The 21,493-nt window shown below is 41.8% G+C and overlaps 1 protein-coding gene across 10 annotated transcripts; it reads right to left on the reverse strand.

Annotated features, from left to right (window-relative positions):
• Positions 1–13,356: 13,356 nt before the first annotated feature.
• On the reverse strand, positions 13,357–17,430 carry LOC147627915 (uncharacterized). Of its 10 annotated transcripts, XR_015268349.1 has the most exons (5): positions 17,110–17,430; positions 16,814–16,856; positions 13,805–15,610; positions 13,621–13,704; positions 13,357–13,525 (listed from the first exon to the last, which is right to left on the reverse strand). XR_015268349.1 is itself a non-coding variant. In XM_086814893.1 (4 exons), exon 3 carries the CDS (start codon positions 15,459–15,461, stop codon positions 13,818–13,820), a length of 1,644 nt encoding a protein of 547 aa, XP_086671019.1. In that variant the 5' UTR covers positions 15,462–15,610; positions 16,814–16,856; positions 17,110–17,430; the 3' UTR covers positions 13,566–13,704; positions 13,805–13,817. The 10 variants fall into 10 exon arrangements, 9 of the variants coding, with proteins under 9 accessions (XP_086671019.1, XP_086671018.1, XP_086671016.1 ...); XM_086814893.1 differs by lacking the exon at positions 13,357–13,525 and having other exon boundaries at positions 13,566–13,704; XM_086814892.1 differs by lacking the exon at positions 13,357–13,525 and adding an exon at positions 15,812–15,981 and having other exon boundaries at positions 13,566–15,610; positions 16,814–16,853; positions 17,110–17,429.
• Positions 17,431–21,493: the final 4,063 nt, after the last annotated feature.

Below are 21,493 nucleotides of genomic sequence, written 5' to 3' on the forward strand. Positions count from 1 at the left end.
GAGGTTGTGATACCATGGAAAGGACGCCACAAAAAGGGCAACATCACTGACATCAAAGGGGGATTAATCATCTATGTGTTATGTGTGTTGAGTCATGGGTCCTCTGTGTAGGTAGTCCCCAAAATGAGATGTAATCTCTGTGTGTATCAGTCTATGTGTTTTGAATTAATACTGCTCCAACCTTTTAGGCTAATCTTGCTACCAAGGACCTCTAAACAACCAACCTTCAACTAGGATTTGTAAGAATCCTATGGGTCTTGAACCACTGTTGTATCCAGATTTGTATCACGTGTTAAAACATCTATGTATCTAGCTTTGTATTAGTCCCTCAACATTAGACCCTCTATTGTAGGAGGGCTTGTTAGAGACAACACAAGTTCTATTGCCATTTATCATTGTATGGGTTCCAAAGTCATTTATCATTGTATGGGTTCCAAAGTCAAAGAGTAATCATGTAGCCGAAGTGTGTAACTGCATGTGAACACTCCTTATGAGTGTACTAGTGTGTATTAGTGTGTATTAGTGTGTTTATGTGTGAAAAGCATCTTAGGCTTGGATTTGATTTTATGCAAGTGTGTAGGAAGTTTCCTTAGGGAGAGTGAGTCCTTTATTTGATGCAAGTGTGTAGGAAGTTTCCTTAGGGAGACTTAGTCCTTTATTTGATTGAGTCAAAAGATAAGGCTGTGTGCCTATACAATCATGTACTTGGTGTAGCTTTTACATATCAATCCAATCATCATCGAGTTCTTGCAGATCTTGCTCTCTCCTTGAGGATTGTCACACCTTCTCTCTCTCTCTCTCTACACTCACAACCATGGATATCTTCGAGCCTCCATAGCTAGCAACAACTCCTGTTGCCCCCTCCTAGAGCCAACAATTGGTATCAGCAAAGCCTCTGCAAGATCCTCACTCGTGAGAGGCAACCAATGCCTAATGCTTGGTCCCATGGCCTAAGTGTAACATGCGTTGTAGAAGCATGTTCATGATTAATGCTAAGCAAAGAATATTAACGTTAATCCTATGTTTTGCAAAGACAAAGAATAGAAGGAGAGATAGACCTAATCTATTGGGTGAAAGCATGTATAGGTGGTACCAAAAAGGAGTGTCTTGGACACTCCTTTTAGCCACCCCTTTGGGAGGAGAAAGAAGCTTAAATTTGAAATAGAGGTGGGCTACTGAGCATTCATGAAGGGAATGGTGTGCCCATTAAACGCTTCTGAATATTCTCTCTCCTCCACCAGTCTGCACTCGTCCACCAGTCTTCTGCACTCGTCTTGCAATCACTCTCTCGCTCTCACTCTCTCTCACTCTCCGCCTCTCTCTCTCTCTGCCATAGCATAGCCTCTGCTTCCCGCCTACACAAAAGGGCCTCTCTTCCTGCCTGAGTGCAAGCTGTATTCAACTGTACTATCTCCCTCTCTCCCTCTCTCTCTCTCTCCATGAAGACTACAATTGTGGTTTAATGGTCTTCTTTGTAATAACCTCAGCCTCCTAGCTCCCTCATAACTGCTTTAATGGTCTTCTTTGCATTAACCTCAGCCTCCTAGCTCCCTCATAACTGGCTCCACATGGAGTCTCATAGTGTACAGAATGGCAATACAGGTGTATATCTTCCCCCACTGTCTATCACACAACACATCCCGAGAGAACTTCTGCCAGGTCTTCGAAACTACTGGGTTGCAAAGAAGAGGGAACAAACAAGCATTGAGAAGAGGATGGCACGTACATGCGAGGATGGTGACATTGATGAGTGAGAGGCAAACAAAATCTACAGAGCAGTTTATCAAAAACTCAGCTCAACCCATGCTCTCATGCAAAAAACACCAGAATGTATGCTCACAAGACATGTTTGATTCGCTCCTACCTTTGTTTAATGGAGGGCATCCATATGTAGAGCAATTGAATGCTCAACCAAGTGCTAAAATTCAGCCTTTGTAGGTGCAAAATCAGCTTGCAAATCAGCATTTTGATGAGGCAATTATTTTTCATACCTTCTTCAGGTTGGATACATGACATTCAACTTCAGGGAGTGTTTTTACACGGGTTTAGAACTATTATTTGGAGCAGCACATCGCAACCTACTTGGTTATTTTCTTCCAGAGGAGCGGTGTACCTGGCAGCTTGTTCTGTTGCTTTTGTAGCTGAGTTGCTAAGGATTTTGCTTGTGGAGCTTTCCTGGTACCTGTTTTTGCACTCTTTCATCTATGATCGAGGACGACGTCTCTGGCTTCTTGGAGCTCACTCAGCATCCCCGGTGCTGAGAGGGGGTGTTAGACATCATTCCCCTGTTGGCTGGCTTCCTGTTTGGTGTTCTATTTTAGCCTCTAGGGCTGACTTAGCTAGAGGGACTGGTCACTCCTCACATATTTTTCCCCTATTTTATCCCCATTTTAATGGTGTCTTGGATATTTATCCTGGTCTTGGACATTTATCCCAGTCGTATGGATGCTAGTCGGCTACCTACTTTTGGGCATACATATAGCTGGCTTGCCTCCCTCATTCTTTATTGCGTGCTTAGCATTGTTTGCTGCAGTCCCTCACATACGAGGTTTTCTCCCCGCTTGCTAGGGACATGTATTCCTTTGGATGATGATATTGAGAGCAGGTTCTCACCTGTGTTTCCTCTCCATCTCTGTCTCTCACTCTCTCTCTTCTGTTTCCACTTTCCCTTCTTCCATTGCACATTCTATCAAGTGTCATCTGCACACACGTGGACATGGCTAGTCTCCTAGCAAATCTCCGATTAGGCAGTAGTTTGGGATACATAATAGGCTCTGGCAGGTACACAAGAAGTTTCCCAAGGCTTCCCTCTAGTCGGCCAAGTTAGGAGCATCAAACAGACAAAGTTAGTGACATTTAATAATATTATATGGATTTTTTGTGCTTATTTCTACTGTGGCCAACAGCTGTCGGTTTGCTACAAGGGCAACTTAGGAGCTATAAATAGCAAGACATTAGATCATCTGACTCCCACTCTTTGGGCAAGCCATACTTAGTCCACAGTTAGTCTTTTGATCTAGAAGGTAGACCTCTTTTGGAAGGCCAAAGGCCATGGAAGTTGTATATCAGTATACATCTTTTTGTACCATATCAATATATTGAACATACAGATCATGTCTCTCATGTCTCTCTTCTCTCTGCTATCCTTTCATTGTGTTTGCATTAGTGTTCCTAATCAATAGGCTTAGGGCTGGATCAAGTACAGCAAGGCTTCTTGTCACATGCACCATGCACTGGTGTAATGTGACACATTGGCTCATCAACAAAAATATAGAAATTTAGTACCTTTTTTAACAATATTTGTCATATGCTATAACCCCATTGTGAGCCCCAATCCGAGACATGTCATGCACGACCTACATAGGTAACTCTCCCAACCTTGGGTGTTAAGATTTAGTCCCTTAACCCACTTGGAGAACAAGCATTTATGTCATCTGTGGTTAGGGCATGAGAAGTCAGTCCTTTAAGAGCATACACAGTAGATAACTTATGGACCTTGGGCATTGTAGGCACCATAGGCCACACCTTATAGGCATACAAGGCCTCAGCCACCAGCATGCAGTTGACCAGCATGCAGTTGACCAGCATGCAGTTGACCAACATGGGCGACCTGTAGTACCAGTCAGCCAGCAGCCATGACTCATAGAAGAGAAAAGCACAAGCATTAAATGTCAATTTACAATAGTTGTGGGCTTTTATTTCCTGCCCAATAGCAGGTCACCGACAAGCAGCTTTTGTCACTATATAATTAGCTCCATAATCTCTTGCATAATCTAACTCTTAAATCATTCTTTCAGCCATTAAAATTATGCAGATATGTGTGCCTAAAGCCCTTGGCCTTTTGCATGCATAATTATCAGCAGAGCACCTAATGCGTTAGTCCATAGGTAGCAATGAAGTTTGCTTTAGCAGCATTCAGACTTCAGTAGTGCATCTACCTCAGCAAATCTGGCTATGCATAAGGCTATTCGAAGTGGTTTCAAAGTTGCCTTCAACTTGCTTGATGGTTTAATTGATAAAATTAAGGAGGAAACAAAAGTGATCCATTCATAATGAAAATACACTTGATTGCATTGATCCAAATGAGCTTGTACATAGTGTTTATATAGCCATGAGAGGTACACTCTATGTGACTTGATACATTTTTGGATGACATCATTGATGAGGTAGCATAATCACAAGTGGTTAGAAAGGAGGTGATTCTAATACATTATATCCTATGTGATATAGCTTAGAGAAAATGATTGGATTATTTCTAACACCCCCCTTAAGCCAAACATTTCATTCAATACATGGGCTTATACCTAGTAATCTCCCTTGATATAAGAATGAGATAGAGTCCCCCCTTGATGATATTGGGTGTGTGAACTCTTCTCCATAGTACAATCAAGGTCATGTAGGATAAAAGACAAGGTTTTAGAACCCAAAAAGAAAGAGTGAACTAGAAAGCATAGGATTCATCATCAAAATTAGCACCAACAAAATTACTTTCTTCAGTAGTGGCAAGAAAAGAGTGAACTAGAAAGCATAGGATTCATCATCAAAATCAGCACCAACAAAATTACTTTCTTCAGTAGTGGCAAGATTGGCTTTTTCTTTACTCTTCTTGTTTTTGTCTTTAAAATAACATTTGTGTGGCGGATGGTTGGTTTTACCACAATGCACATAAGGGTTATTAATAAAGCAATCCTTTGTGAGATGGTTGGTTCTCCACAAGTAGCACACTTCTTGTGTTGTTGGTGACAGCATATGCTTCTCCTGAAGTGAGATTATCGTTGAAGTTCAGCTTCTTCTCCTCCTTCTGTATTGAATTTATTGTACTCTCCAAGGAAGAAATTGGTTCCTTCTCTTTGAGCACAGTGACAATGTTGTTGTATCCGATAAGCATTGCTTTAAGCAAGATGGCTATAGCATCCTCATCAAGCACACAGGGGCTTTTACATACACAAGTTGGGTGATAATGCTTTTCAACTTGTTAACAAAAGATGCAATAGATTCATTATGATCTTTAGAAAGCCCATATAATTGTATTTTTAGACTTATTTTTGAGTGCTTTGTCCGTACTCCAAAGATTTTCTCTAGTGTCCCAAGCTTTAGATGCAGTGTCACAATCATCAATGTAATGAATATAATTATCATCTAGTGCAGAGATAATGATGCCTAGGGGTTGTTCATCCCGTGCTTGATTTACGGCTATGACAGCTCTAGTGGACACACCATCTTCCCCTTCTATTGGTTTAACTAATGTCCAAAGATTTTTCTTCATATGAGATGCCCCTTGACTTTAGTTTGCCAAGTGTGAAAACCTTGGCCATTGAATTTATCGGGAGACTTTGCGTTGGTAGCCATGATTAGGGTAGATGCCATTCAAGGGTGGTCTTACCACCACTGATATAAGAGGCTCAGGGCAGTGTTTATAAACCCTTTACAAGATATGGCACTCAATCTTCATACACATGCTTTGTTTATAAACCTTCTTGTGTGTTTAGTATCCATGTGAACTCATCTTATTAAATATACATACATATTTTTTAACACCAAAGCAAATAGAGGTTCTCAACCTTATATCAATGTGTCAAACCTCACACTAAAGATGCCCTCCATGTGAACAGTCCTTGCGCCCGACTGGAGAATTGCATCGAGTAAACAAATACTGAGAGAGAAACGCCAACTATTGTGGTTGAGAGACGTGGCTCGTGCGTGGCTCTGGCGAACAGGCCTACGTTAGTTAAAGGAGCTACAGAAGCCCACACAGGCATGTGATGATTAGGCGTGGCCACAGCTTCATCAGCGCTTTGCGAAATGGGGAGGAGATGAAGCGTATGGGGAAGGTAGCGTAGCTAGCAAATCAACAATATCAATGCCTACGCCTTCATCTTCGTCGACTGAATTCGAGCTACAACTGCAGGTATAGTCGGGCAGCAGGTTGGAGTAACCAACAGTTGAGATGCAAATAAGAATAAAATCGGCGGCTTTGTCTAGGCAAGGACCATTAGAAGTTCTTTGGGCGTATTAAAGCTCGTTGGTTGGGTGGAAAGTGATGAGCTGGGCAGCTTGGACAAGAGCATAGGTAAGGTGAGAGAAGGGGATGTGGTTAAGACAGACTTCACAAAAGCGACTGTGAGAGAAACTGAGACAGTGGCTGAGAGAGCGCCTAGTTATGAAGTGAACATGGAGCTTTGAAAGCTGCACGCTGTGTGGTGGGAAAGAAAATATATATGTACAAAACTCCAAACTAAAAATTTCAACTCCAAAAAGATAATAGCTAAAAAATCCAAATAGAAGAAAGCTCCCAAATAGACGTCTCCTACGCTTTGATACCATGATAAAATTAAGGAAGAAACAAAAGTAATCCATTCATAATAAAAATACACTTGATTGCATTGATCCAAATGAGCTTGTCCATAGTGCTTATATAGCCATGAGAGGTACACTCTATGTGACTTCATACATTTCTCGATGACATCATTGATGAGGTAGCATAATCACAAGTGGCTAGCAAGGAGGTGATTCTAATACATTATATCCTATGTGATATAGCTTAGGGGAAATGATTGGATTATTTCTAACATCAACATATGTTCGGACTGTAATGTCCTTGCGTTTGGCAGTCTCCGTCAGTCATTCTCTGTAAGTTTCTCTGCATTGTAAAAGCTCTCCAAAGTAATAAAGCAAATACTCTTGCTTGCTGGAAGGGGCCCTTCTGTTGGTCCTAGGAGGGGGCAGCAAGAGTTATTGTTAGCTATAGAGACTTGAAGATATCCATGGCTGAGAGAGAGAGAGAGAGAGAGAGAGAGAGAGAGAGAGAGAGAAGCTTTTAACGTCATGGGAACAATCCCAAGAGGCTGAAACGATCTATCTGACGGGAAGTCTGATTCGAACACAGGACGTGTTGAATATGAACTCCATGAACTAACCACTTCTACCACATTTGAGGGGCAAAAAAGTTAGCCCATTTTTGTTTATTTACCCCACACATGGTGAGAGAAGCTTTTAACGTCGTAAGAACAATCCCAAGAGACCGAAATGATCTATCCGATGGGAAGTGAGATTCGAACACAGGACGTGTTAAATATCAACTCCATGAACTAACCACTTCTACCACATTTGGGCGGCGAAAGGGTTAGCCCATTTTTGTTTATTTACCTACACATCTAATGAGAAAAGCTTTTAATATCATAGGAACAATCCCAAGAGACCGAAATAATCTATCTAACGGGAAGTGAGATTCGAACACAGAACGTGTTGAATATCAACTCCATGAACTAACCAGTTCTACCACATTTGGGTGATAGAAGGGTTAGCCCATTTTTGTTTATTTACCCACACACCTGATGAGAGAAGCTTTTAATGTCGTAGGAACAATCCCAAGAGACCGAAACGATCTATCCGACAGAAAATGAGATTCGAACACAATATGTGTTGAATATCAATTCCATGAACTAACCACTTCTACCACATTTGGCTGGCATAAGGGTTAGTCCATTTTTGTTTATTTACCCACACACTTGATGAGAGAAGCTTTCAACGTTGTAGGAATAATCCCAAGAGATAGAAACGATCTATTCGACGCGAAGTGAGATTCGAACATAGGACATGTTGAATATCAACTCCATGAACTAACCACTTCTATCACATTTGGGCAGTGAAAGGGTTAGCCCATTTTTGTTTATTGACCCACACACCCGATGAGAGAAGCTTTTAAGGTCGTAGAAACAATCCCAAGAGACTGAAACGATCTATTCGACGGAAAGTGAGATTTGAACACAGGACATGCTGAATATGAACTCCATGAACTAAACACTTCTACGAGAGAGAGAGAGAGAGAGAGAGAGAGAGAGAGAGAGAGAGAGAGAGAGAGAGAGAGAGAGAGAGAGAGATCACTCCCAAACCCTAACCCTAAGCACACCACACATGCTAGATTAGAGTTGCAAGAGAGAGGGAGAGAGAGAACACTCCACTTCTATTGCACAAATAGGAGAACGAGTTACAAACAAGAGAAGTTGGCTTTTATAGTTCCAAGCCTTATTCCACTAGGTCATCCAGGAGTAAGTGATCCGGGGCACCCAAAACATAGTTACAAGGCTTTTCTCTATGGATTGGCCAATTGACCAAGATCCTCTTGTCTGTCCTTCAAAGCTCAGTACTTGGAAGCATCTTTAGGGCTTTTTCCTCATCAAATGACGGGAGCTACAATATATAGTGCCAACGCCCATTACATAAGTGTGCGGACATAGTTGTCGTTAGGAACGTGTTAACCAACGTGTGGTTAACATACTCCACTTCCTAAAGTCGATCACGTCCTCGTGATCGGTGAGGGGTTGTTGAGGCACGCAGGAAAGTGTTGCACTTGGTTGGTTTTCTTGTCACTCCAAAAATGAGAGGAGGTGGGGGAGTTAGTAAGATGCAAAAGAAGTTAGTGGAGTACTAGTGATTAATGATGGGATCTTATGAGTTTGCTTTTTCATATGTGCAATACTCTTTATTTTGTTTTTGGTGTGTTGTTTTTTTTCTTTCGCCTCTGCGAGACGGGACATCCTCATTAGGGGAGTCAGAGTATTTGCATGAGTAGACTAGCACATAATACTTAATGACCAGTATCCAAGTGGGAGGTGGTATTATTAAGGAGGGGTTAGTAAAACAATGAGGTTAGTAAAGCAAGCAGCAAGGGGGAAAATTTCAGAGGGACAAGGAGGCAACATGCATGGAGACTGCTTGTGCTCCGAGATGCTGTATGTCGATGGTGATGTATATGAAGCTCAAGCATCTTTGTCAAGACATCGTGATGGGTATCTTGCCTCCTGTGGAGGGATTAGTTTGTGGTATTCTCTCTTTTTCTTTTGGTGCATTGTCTTATTATGTCATTAGAGCTTTGGGATCCTATGTTGATAGAAGTGGTAGTAGTCGATTGGCGAGCGAGGATCCAGACGTGTGGAGCCAAAGAAGAAGTTAAGGGTAGGATGGATTAGGCATGAAGCACATTTATTAGGGTGAACCGAGGGTGATTTAGAAGATCTAGGTGATGGGTCATACCATTGACTAGGCTTGCGTCCACCATGGTCCCCCCATCCAAAGATGTACTTGGATGGCTGTCGATGATAAAGCTTTGTGCGGTGTGTGCACATAGGACAGAGCCTAGTGAGATTTGCAGGTGTTGTGCATGGGCAAGGGCAAAAGGTGTGCCCGTGGTCCTAATCACATTGGAAGTCTTTGTTTTGTTTTGTTTTTTTTTTTTGGGTTTATTGGTCAACACCCCTAAAGAGGGTTTTGTACTGAGTGGCCCATGTGGCGAGAGTTGTGAACTTACCTTTGAGTTTATCTTTGAGTGGTTAGAAAAGCTCAGCATGATTTGTAGTACTAACCCTTGGTTTGGTGACAAAGTCGAGGAGTGGGGTGGAGCTTCATGAAGGAGGCTCCGTAATAGGGGAAAAGAGGTGGGCGAATTGAGCTTTTGAGTGCCCATGGGCTGGGTGTGGGCAAGTCCAGAGATTTTCTTGACGAGGAGGGGACTTGTTAGCCCATTGGTCGACCATCTTTGTCAATTTGACAAGTATTGGGTTAAGTGGTGTGGTTTGGGTGAATTGCTGAGGGTTTTGTTGTGGGAGCCAAATGATGAAGCTTCCATCATGGAAGCCTTGGGCTTTTAAGAGATATTTGGGCACCCAACACTGCCGAGTGATGAAGGTCCGTGGTTGTCGAGGCTTCATGGTTTTTAGTCGATGAGGCTTTGAGCTAAGTGTAGTTTGTCGACGGTGAGGATAGGCTATTGATGGTGGCTTGGGGAGCCACAGGTGTGTGTTGCCTTCATGGAAGCCTTGTGCTTTGAGCACATTGCGAGGTACCCATTGTTTTTGGCTTTGTTGTGCTTGGGGTTGCCGAACCTGTGGTTGTGGTACCTTTTGTCGTGGCTTCGTGGGGAGTTGTTATGGGGAATTAACACGTGCGGCATACTTGGGTAGCTAGAGGTGAGTGTTGCCTTCGTAGTAGCCTTGTGCTTGTAAACAGGCAGTCGGGCCAACGTTGGGCCAACGTTGAAGCTGTGGCTTAGGGTTGGTTTTTGTTAGCTTAGTTGGATTTTAGTGCTTGGGTTTTAGAGTGGCCGTTTGGGGATCCATAGTTCTGTGTAGCCATCGTAGAGAGAAGCCCCACCCTTGTGAGGAGAGGGTGTCCTTACCTCTTCTCCTCCCCCCCCTCCCGCCCGTGTGAAGAGACTTACAACAGCCCTCACCACTTCAACAAAATATTTTTGCCTTTAGGACATCTTACAAATCCCCTCCTCCCCTCCCATTTGCGTAGACTTTAGCAAGAGGTTTTTGAGCTGAGAGAAGGTTCACGCGCTGCAATGTTTTTTCTCATAGAGTGAGCAAACAATCTCAGAATCGAGATCCGACTGAAGCATTGCAATCGTAGCATCGAGCACTACAGGGCGGTGATCAAGATGGCCCCATCCTGAAAACGTCAAAATATCACCTCGGGAGAAGCACACAACAATGACATTAGAGGAGATGCTCCTAATGTGGCTCCAACCACCCCCCCTCCCTCCCCCTTCTGTTGCAAGCTCCACAAGGGAATGGTGGCCAGGTTAGCTTGGTTATCATTTAAAAGAAGTTTTAAATTATTCTTTAATATTAATATCAATAAATCAAGAAAGAAGATGTGAATTTGCCATGTTAGAAATTCTATGAAGTTACTATTTGAAGTGATGTTATGTTTTGTAATCAATGGTTTGTATTGAAATTGCTATCTTTAAGAGAAAGAGTACAGGTTTTTTCTTTTTCTCCTGGCTTCGACGCTAACTCTATTTCTGCGCTGCTTGTGTAGCCGGGCGACATCATTAGCAAAGCCCGAGATCGACCCATGGTATCCCTCATACCATTGGGACAATGAGGTTCACCAATGGAGGCGAGTGATTGTGATGTTGTCTAGTTCTGAGGGCCCAGGCTAGTGCGATAAATAAGCCCACTCTAGCGCGTAGACATCCCTGTGAGGGGTGGGAGGATCGAGCGACGGAGCTCGACGAGGCGACAGGCAGGCTTGAGTTCTCGCCAGTGGCCGATGATGAGGTGTATGGTCCCGTAGGGTTTTGCCCAGCATGTAGAGGCTGGAAGGCCGAATTCTAGATCATCGGCAATATAAAGGAAAAGAATAAGAGAGCCGGTTTGGCTTGTATGAAATTGATTCTTGTATAAACTTTTTTTCTATATTTCTTATCTTTGGCATTATTATATTGTGAAAAGAGGCTGTTTTAACGAACCTTGTGAAAGGATCTTAATTAAGGAACATGTTTATTTATGTCAAACAATATGGTAGGATTAATTAGAAAACAAATTGACGCGAGTAGGATAGAAAGTGAGAGGATGGAATGCCCCGACGACACCATGCTACAGACGGGTGGACCCGATTAGTCGAGTAACTTTCCAACAGATTAAGTAAAAGCCCTACACTAGATAAAGAGGTTCTCGAGCAACTCTATTCTAGAAAACTAGGCCAGTGGTTGTGCCTTGCATGGATGAGGAAAAAAGCGTTCTCTAGGAAATCAAGATTAGTAGTTACCCAAATTATGATCAATTACCCTACGGATGATTTGATTTTTAGAAGACCACGCTCCCCCTATACGGAATAGAACAAGGTCTTACCTACAAATCGTATCCTTGAATCTCTGCATGGTCAAGGTATCGACGAGTAGAAAATTTTCTTCAAGTTAAGACTTAATAGACTATCTTTTAAGTATTTCCCCTATTTTGGAAGGGGAGAACCTTAGAGTTAAGGTTGCAACAATGCACACACACAAGATAGAGAAGCTTGAAAGCACACAAACTCACTAGATTAGAATGAACAAATATGTGCCAGATACAAAAGATAAGTACACACCCCAAAATGAGTAGATAAGCGGGTGTACATACGCACGGGGAAAAAACCTCCTAGTGAAGGAAAAAATGCCCCGGCAATCCTAATTGTGTTCTCACACATCACTACCATATAATGCTACACTTGCATAGCTTTCACCCTAATGTGAATCTTCTTAAGCCTCTTCAAAAAGGCTTAGGTTCATCTACATCATGTAGAGAACTAAGAAATGCAAACTCTGTAATATCTACTGAAGAAGTGACTCAAGCACCGGATTTGGTTCTACTCCACAAAGAAGTAGACAATTTGCTATCTTGCAAGGTGCTTCTAACCACTCTACATTCATTTATTGGTGATTTTTCAGCATTAAATATCATACTGATAAAGATGAAGTGTCTATGAAGACAATCCAGGCCCCTGTTCCAAGGTAATTAACTAAGAGGTGTCACATGAATCATGTGAAGCCAATGCCCAGTGGCAGAGGCCCAGAACCTGAAAGTGTGGAAAAGCTGAAAATGGACACAATGAAAGTTTTGGAGGACAGGTAGAGGCAGCCAAGGGTGTGCCTTTGACAGCAGATAGTTGCAATCATTGTTTTAGATAGGAATGAGCAAACTGGGGTGCTGAAAACGGCTCACCCAAGTGAGACAATGTTGTAGCTTTTTTTTGCGGGGGGAGGGGGAGAGAAGGAGCTGTTGGCCTAAATCCCCTTCAAAAAAGGGTGCAAAAGGGGCCAAAAGACAACGTCACCAGGCGAACCGGCCATTCGCCAGGGGGGACGCCTGTAAATAGGCCCCCCACTCAAATAATTTTTTATCGCTTAGCCCCTCCAGCACAACATGAAAGCATGGTGAGGTAAAAAGTTTATTTGCAGCTGTAGCCTTGCAAATCTCTTTCTTGAATCCAGCAAATATTTTGGACAAGGAGATGCAGGTGGGTAATCTTTAGCTGGTTCTACGTGGAAATGTTTGTGTATGAACAGTAAATTCTGATGTTTTTAGTGATGCTTGTGATAATCCATTTTGCTAATTAAACTGCTTCCCCCAAACTCTCTGACATGCTTGAAACCCCTATGCCGTATTACATGAATGTGAACACGCATTGTGGAGATTGTAGGGTTCTCAGAGATGTCCTTTTTGTAGTTTGCATCTGTTTGCTTCCCACATTTTGTGTTTACAACCCCTCTTTCTTGCAACTGGTATTCAGTTTTACTCTTATGAGTCTTCAAAATAAGGATACAACTGTCATGTATAGAATATTATACGATAGCTTTAAGTAAGAATTCTCTTGTTATAGCACACGTATGTTCTTACATATAAAAAAAGTACATACCATACTCCTGCTGTAAATGTACCACATTTTGTGTTTACAACCCCTCTTTCTTGCAACTGGTATTTAGTTTTACTCTTGAGTCTTCAAAATAAGGATACAACTGTCATGTATAGAATATTATACGATAGCTTTAAGTAAGAATTCTCTTGTTATAGCACACGTATGTTCTTACATATAAAAAAAGTACATACCATACTCCTGCTGTAAATGTACCATACCATACATACCGTACTTAACATATGGTTCAACTACTATGTGAGGTTATAAATAAAACACTCTACAACAAAGCCTTACAGCTTGGAGGAGGGCATCCCCAAGAAATGTAGGCGTGGGAGAGCACCCTTGGCTGCATGCGTGTATGAAAATACATAAAGATCTAGTGACACTTGAGCATGAATCAGATTGTAATTAATGATAAAAATTGGATGGGGCAACCATTACCACATAAAATTTTGTATTGTACCACCTTTTACTTTTTTGCCTTTGAACAATGCTTAGAAATAAAGACCAGCATTCATGTGTACACTGCACATTGTGTTCAAAAGCACGAGTCACATGGACATATTAGTGAGCTTCTGGTAAACATTGAAGATTGCTAAAAAAGAAAATAGAGCATGCTCCATACCTCACCAAGTCTATTAGGTATCAGAGTCATGTTTCCCCCTTCTGGCTGTCCCACTAGCAAATGGTGGTGCACTTTCAAGAATAGCAATCAGTTGCTCCGCATTGGCATCCTCATTCCACGAAAGGCTCCGTCTAAAGGCCGCCCTGCCAACCTCCGCAAGATGGCTTTTGTTCAAAAGCATCACTTTGATGCTACCAGCTATACTGAGTGGGGAATCTGTGAGATCCAATCCTAGAACCTGCCCTTGTCTCGGATCAAGAAACTCTGCTGCCCCTACTGCTCCACCAGAACCCACATGCACGATGGATGGTGACGCAAAGGCAGCAGCCTCTACGATGGTCATACCATAGGCATCATATATACATGGATGCAGGTTCAAGAGAGTCTGAGAATATAGATCTGACAATTGAGAGGGCCCCATAAAACCTTCGTGGATAATGGCCTCAGGCATCACTGCCTTAACTCTTGACTTCACTCGCGCCACATAATGGGCCACCCCCTGAGCGCCTCCACAAAGAAAGGGGACTATCCGTTGCTGTCTCAGAAACTCAGCTAGAATTTCTACCAAAGAAGCAAAGAGTTCAGTATTCTTCTCCGGAGAAATGCGGACACAGCAAGTGAGGAACACACGCCTGTTTGGCCACTCTTCGGTGCTCTGAAACCCTTCACTGACCTTGCTGGCAAGAGCAAGGGTGCGCAAATCCTCTCTTAAAGGTGGGAAATGAGGCTTTGGCACGACACCTGGGCCTATACCTGCTCCGAGCTGTGTAGCTAAAATGTGTGCATCTCTAGAACTCAAAGCAGAAACAGCAGATGCCATGGCCACAGCCTTAGATTCCATATCTTTGTAGAACTGCTTCTCAGCCTCTCCATCCTCACCTTGATACTCGGAGACATAGTATATTCGGAAATTCAAAAACGCCATTGGCCACTGATTACCTGCTGCTACGGAGAGTTTTTCAAAAGCGGGAAGAGCAGACCAGTCGACGACTAGGGCCCAGGAAGGACTGAATACAAGGACATGCTCTGCGTATACACTGATACCATGCGCAAAGCTTTTCCAAGGGCATTTCCAGTCAAGCCGTCCCCACCCATCCTGCTCCACATCTACTTCCAGCTCAATCAGCCCTGAATCTGGATCTTTTTTCATGAAAGAAAGTGTGCTTTGATCCATAGCCACTAATGTTTTATGTGCATCAGCATCTTTCGATGAGTTACTCTGATCCATCCACATGTTTGAAACCTTGTTCTCCTGCTCTGTGTTGCCAGTTATGTTAGCTGAAGATGTAGTAACAGTGGACTTTTGATGCACTGGTTTGCCGCTTATAACAAGCACCTCGTGACCTTTCCGTGCCAAAGATCTTGCTATGGACTGAGCGTAAACCCCGTTCCCACTGAATGTACCTTTTTTGAACTCAAGAGTGATGATCATGAGCTTTAGAAGGCCGTTATTATCATCAATCTGAAAAGGACGGTAAATAGGATGAACTATTTGGGGAGGCATTACGGCCCTGGAGAAGAGGAGCAGCGCAAGGAAAAGGCCTCCTAGAAGCCTGTAAATGACCAACTGTCCTGCATCTCTTGCCCACTGGCGTCCACCTGCTGCAAGCAAGCGCAATGTGGGATGAAGGGTTTGACGGGGACGACGGCTCAGCATACCATAGGGCCAGAAGAAGCTTGATTATATGAGAAAGGCAGCTTTTTTATGTTTCAAGAGATGAGTTGAAAATCCAGAGAAAAAGGTGCTGCATTTTCAACCTCTTGTGCTCTTTCTTACTCGGCTCTCGACCTCGTGTTGCTTGCATCCTACATGGATTAAATACGTTAAAGAAAGGAAAAAAGCAGCATCTAAAAGATAACTAAAACCATCTTCAAAGAGGCATAAGGGAAAATTCATGTTTCAGAATCCACAAAATCTAGATTTGTTTATGTGATGAAGCAAGATTGAAATAAAACAATCTTTCTAAGATACTCAGACTTAAATGAAAAAAAAAGCAAGAAAAGCACCTGACACACAAAAAGGCAATCTTCCAGATTAAATAGCCATTCCATTTAGCAACAAAGGAAGATAAGGGTCCCCAAAAAGAAAGCTTTTGAATAATGGATAGCAGCAACATAGTTGCCAGTTCAATTTAGGCCATGTCGCGACGCGATGTTGGAAATCAATGCTCCACCCACTGCATAAATACCAGCTAGTTCATGTATGTAATTTCCCCTTCATGAGGCACTCCACGTTTGAAAATCCCTTATGTCTTTAGACACTAGATGGCTTGATACTCTCATAAATAGACTACATGCAAGTGAGGACCAAAACTCCCAAATTGGGCCACATTAACAGCTGAAGGAAATATTCCCAAGATACCATATCCTGAGCTGTGGGCCTTGAACAAGCACCCACATATGTCCAAGAGGTCCTAAAGCTGTTTAGTCCTTCATTATCCCAGGCAATATACATAGACCGCTTGTGCAGCTTCTGTGTACTTATGTCCCCTTGTGTCCTCTCTACAATATGCCTCCAAGCTCCATCTAAGCAGATCGTGTCCAGCCATCGAAGCTCCCTTCACACAAGCTCATAGATCCAATACAATAAGAGCCATCTGTTGTCACTAGTTTTTAGAAGTATTTCAGTATTAAAATCCATCTCTAAATTTGTGCTTCAGTTTCGCATGTGGGAGATCCTCCATCTGCGAGTGTTATTCTAGATTTTGAAGACTTGACCCATGTTTGCTCTTTACAACATTTGCTGAGATTAGGCCAAATTCGAAAGGAAGAGATGCAACATGTGTAAAGTTTTTCAAGGCCTTAAAAGTCCATTGAATGTCATGTTGCATGCATCCTGAAGAGTTCTTATTTGAAAAAGAAAATTCCAAACCTAAAAGAGAATAAAAGCAATCCTGTATAATCAAAACATGGGCAAAAACACATCCCATTTGGCAGCACCAAAAGAAGAAGTGTTCAACAAAAAAGCCTCTTTGAAAGAAAAAAGATGGAGACCTGGGCAAGTAGTACCTTTGGAAAGGGTGGGCACTCTGCTGATGACCAGAAAACCCTTCTTGAGAATAAAAAATAAACAAATAAAATCAAAATGTTAAACCAACATATATATTCCATGTGGCATTAAGCAAAAATACAAACGCCTTTTATTTTTCCTTTTTTTCTTAAGAGTCCACAACGTCAAAGCAATGCCTTTTAAAACAAGAAAAACAGCAGGCTTTTCGTCTCTCAAAAACTATAATATATTTAAAAAAATAAGAAATAAATGCAGATCTGGCCTTTGCTGCAAGATCTACGAAAAAAACGAATACCTGAAAACACAGTCCTGAAGGAGCTGCCGTAGAAGCGCTAATCCTCTCTATGCTAATTAAACAAAACAAATTAGCCATAAATGGCTTAACATGATAATGTCCAAAGAGCTGAAACAACCATGTCGCCTAGATAAGAGACCTTTGAACTCCTCTGTTCAGACTGCACTTCGTTTCACACTATTAGAACTCAAACCCTTAGGCCGTCCTTGATGTGAAATTCACCTCAATATCTAACATTGTCCACTCCTATGTTGGGGCCTGTATGGCATTCACATCAAGCATGCTCATGCCTTGAGGGCATGTGCTAAAAGAAGGTGGATGAAATCGAGAGAATGTTGGTAACTTCTTGTACTTTCAAATCAACACTTGAAAGTTTTGAGTGGCCCTAATCTGGAAAAAACAAGCCTTAGTTAGGCCATGTATACCATCATGAACATTGACATAGGCATAGATGCATTGCCATAGGCATTAGTATAGATATAGACAAAGAAATAAGAAAAGAGGTATCAATAAGCATAAAAATGGACATAGACATGCATATGTTAACATAAACATGGGTATATACATAAGCATAAAGATGGGTATATACATAAGCATAAACATGTAGTAACTATGCATCATCACGTAAACAGAGTGATGATAGAAGTGAGCAGTTGTTTGTGATGCAGCACATGCTCAGTTCCATGATCAGGAGATGTGTTAGGATAAGGAGATATTTGGTGAGTTATAAGTAATCCTCCAATACCCTAAACAATCCTGTGCTAACATTCACAGTCTAGCCCAACACAAAATTCTAAGAAAAAATCTCCAACAAGGGAAAATGGTGCTTCTACTACCAATCTCACTGATAAAGCTTTCTATGTTTCAGTGTCATGGCAAGCAAGAATGTAAACCTCAACCCATTGTATGAAGACCTGGGGTCACCAAAATCCTCAAAAGGAGATGACATAACACCCAAGAAGAGGGCCAAAGGAAAAGCAGCAAAACTGGTCCACTAAAAGATTAGCTACCTCGGACCTCTCATAGGTTACTGCCAAGGCACCATACTCAGCCATACCAAGCTAGTGGAGAATAAGAAAGTAATTCATTCTCCCTGGTTTATGCAGCTAGTTTGATGAATGACGCGGAGGTCAAGGAGAAGCTTAACCAAACAGGAAAAGGCATTATAATATGTAAGGTGGATACCAAGCTCTACTACTGCACAGAATTCCTAGCCTCATACCAACAAGGATACAAAAGAGAGGATCCAAAAGAGGTATAGTAACTGGCACGAATGAGTCAAAGAAAACAATCTTGATTTACCAAAAAACTCGTCTGTGGAGAGCTCTGCCTTTGGTACCAAGCCCACACCCTTCTCAAAGAAGATGGATTTCTCAGATATATGCCCAGCCAACAAGGTTAACAACAATGGTGCCGAATACTCTTCCCTCACAAGGATCCAAAGTTAGTGAAAACATGCGAAGTGGCATTAATGATTATGTAAGTTAAGCCATTACAAGTTTGTTTGTCTCGTAAGTGTAAAAGTTTCTACAAGCACTGTTTGGTAAGTTGGTGTAGGTAACCATGTCTGACAGTTTATAAGTTTTCTCCAAATTTTCTCTCGACATATTATCATTGCTTAAAGAGGTGCTGCAAGAGCCATTAGGTCTTTGCAAGACTCCTCTGAAATAGTCTCTAGAGGTGGCATACCCTCCTCCATTGCCTATTCAATTTCCCTAGCACTACCTCATGCAACCAACAGTTCTTCATACCTCAATCCACTGAGGCTAGAAGAACCTTCCCCACATATTGCCATATCAAAGGCACATCTCTCAACAAACTCCCTACAAAGATCTAAGTTGATCTTCTCTTGTTTAGGCCTCCTAAGTTGATCTTCTCTTGTTTAGGCCTCCTAAGTTGGGCTTGTGCTTCCCTCATTCTTTCTCCAATCTCTAGCTCCCTGGAACTGGGGAAGTACATTACACCGTCCTTTGGGAACTTATACAATCTCTTTGAATTTTGGGAGTCAGTTGTACTCGAGGTTGAGGATTACTCCCTCTGGTAACTATTCATCCCTTAGTTGTTGCCTTGTACTCCCTAGTCTTCGCGTGCTTACTTCCCTATCTAAGATTAATGATTGTCTCTTGGAATTATAGACCTTCCCTTTCAAGCTCATAATTGTATCCTAGGATTCCTTGAGCTAAGCCCATGCACCCATCAGATAATGTCAAAGAAGAAGTACCATTCTCCCCTGCCAATTCCTCTCGTTAGAGGGTTCTCCATGGTTTTCTCACTACTTGATGATTCAAAAGAATTCAGCCTTTGCATAGCACACTCCTTTGTGTGTTGTGATCGTGTGAGCTTACCCTAGGCTTCCTTCTTTGGTAGGAGGATCCTAGTTGGTTAGATGCACTGTCGTCAAGGGCAATGCCTTTAACCAACAAGCCTTCCTGACCTTAAGTTCATGAAATGGTTTTAATTGGCAAAAATGTTGGTTTACACACAATCAAAATTATTCAAATTTGCAATTACCAGATTTTTACAGAATCACATACATGATCAGAAATCAAGGGTGTGATCGGCAGAAATCACAATTTTTTTTGGTTTATTCTCAGCTATTTTTAGCTACCCCTAGTATTAAGGCAACTTATAAATACCCTTGAGCACTTATCTTAATGAGACGACACTAAATGTCTTAGTTTGATGTGATCCTATAGGATCAACAGTCAACGGCCGCGATCCTTTGTAGAATCATGGTGATAATCTTCACCTAAACAAGTTCAATGAATGACTAATATGAGTTTCTTGAGACCCTAATAATAACTGTTTAAGTTATCAACCTTATCAAATTCTCAAGTGGGGTCACTAATGATAGTGACATGGCAATCGATGGCATTATTACTGATCACATCGTGATTTATGATTACTAATCACACTGTGATTTAGGATGTGGCACAAGTATGATTTATGATGTGGCACAAGCATAATTACTAATCATGTGCCGTGAGCTGTGGTCCATGAGCCATGAACCGTGATCTGTGATCCATGAGCCGTGAACCGTGATCACGTTTGGATAAGATAAGATAAGATGAAATCTATCAGAGATAAGGCCCATTAATGCGTAATCCTAGGGTTGGACGGACAGATGGAATTGTTACAGAATCACGACGTGATAAAAAATCATGGGCATGATTTTGCAGACTACAGAATCGTGGTGATGTGATTCCATAGGTTTCAACCAAAAATCACTGGTTTCGGGGTGCAAACCTTAATTTCTCCAATTCAAAATTTTCAAATTGTTCCTTTGTAACATGAATGTACAAGTGATAGCAAGCAATAGGATCAATGGCTCTTTATGTTTTTTAATTCTTCAAGATTCTCAAAAAAAATAGAAAATGGGTGTTCTCTACATAATCACGGCGTGATTATTGAGTTCTCACTATGCAATTATAAATGTAAATGCTTTGTTTTATTCCTTTTCTAATTCTTAAACAATGAAAATAGCCATTCCAAATGCTAAAATATAATTAAAAACAACCCTTCTTTTTTTATTTTTCTCCCTTCTCACAACCTTATCCATAACTTATCCTCTTATCAAATGCTATGAAAAAATTAGCCCTTCTTTTTTTCTTTTTTCTCACTGTCGCAACCTTATCCACAACTTATCCTCTTCTCAACCAATCAAATAGCTTCAAGAAGTCATATTAAGGAAAAAGGGGCTTGGATAAGGTTGTGAAGAAAGAGGAAAAAGAGATAAAGAAAGGATGCTTTGCATTGTTTTAACATTTGAAGTTGTTATTTGCATTGTTTGAGAGTTAGGAAAGCAACAAAACACACATTTTCATCAATGTTTTGCATGGTGAGAACTCCATATAATCATGATTGTGATTGTGTAAGAAGCACCCATTTGTTGCATCTATCTAAATTCTTAAAAAATCAAAAAATAAAGAGCCATTGATTTCATTGCTTGATGTCATTTTTATATTCATATTGTAAAGGAACAATCTGGAAAATCTAAACTCAAAAAATTAAGATTTGCACCCCTCTAATTAGTGATTTTTAGTCTGTGGTGGACAGGAAGCTAGGTCCTCCACACTCCACCAAGAGCAACTCCTCCCACTACTTCAACCGCCATCATCGCCGATGCCCGCCGACCTCTCCGACCGCCGCCGTCATTGCTGATGCCCTTCGACATCTCCAACCCATCAGGTCCTCCGACTACCAGTGGCCCGTGCATGGCCAACTCCGAGGGTACTCATGGAGGCAACACCCCTCTCTCTTTCCCAAGGCAAGGTGAGATCCTCTTTGAGCACCATCTCCCTTTTCCCGACGGAAGATCTTCCCTCTACATAACATGATGAGGGGTTGGGACTTCGAGGAGGACGACACCCAAAAAGGAGTTAAG

The sequence above is a fragment of the Cibotium barometz genome, chromosome 20, assembly GCF_041138505.1.
Source record: "Cibotium barometz isolate CiBa-2024 chromosome 20, ASM4113850v1, whole genome shotgun sequence".
NCBI lineage: Eukaryota > Viridiplantae > Streptophyta > Polypodiopsida > Cyatheales > Cibotiaceae > Cibotium > Cibotium barometz.

Coding starts and splice junctions, on each gene's coding strand:
- LOC147627915 (XM_086814893.1), bottom strand. CDS start 15,461: ATGCTGAGCCGTCGTCCCCGTCAAACCCTTCATCCCACATTGCGCTTG.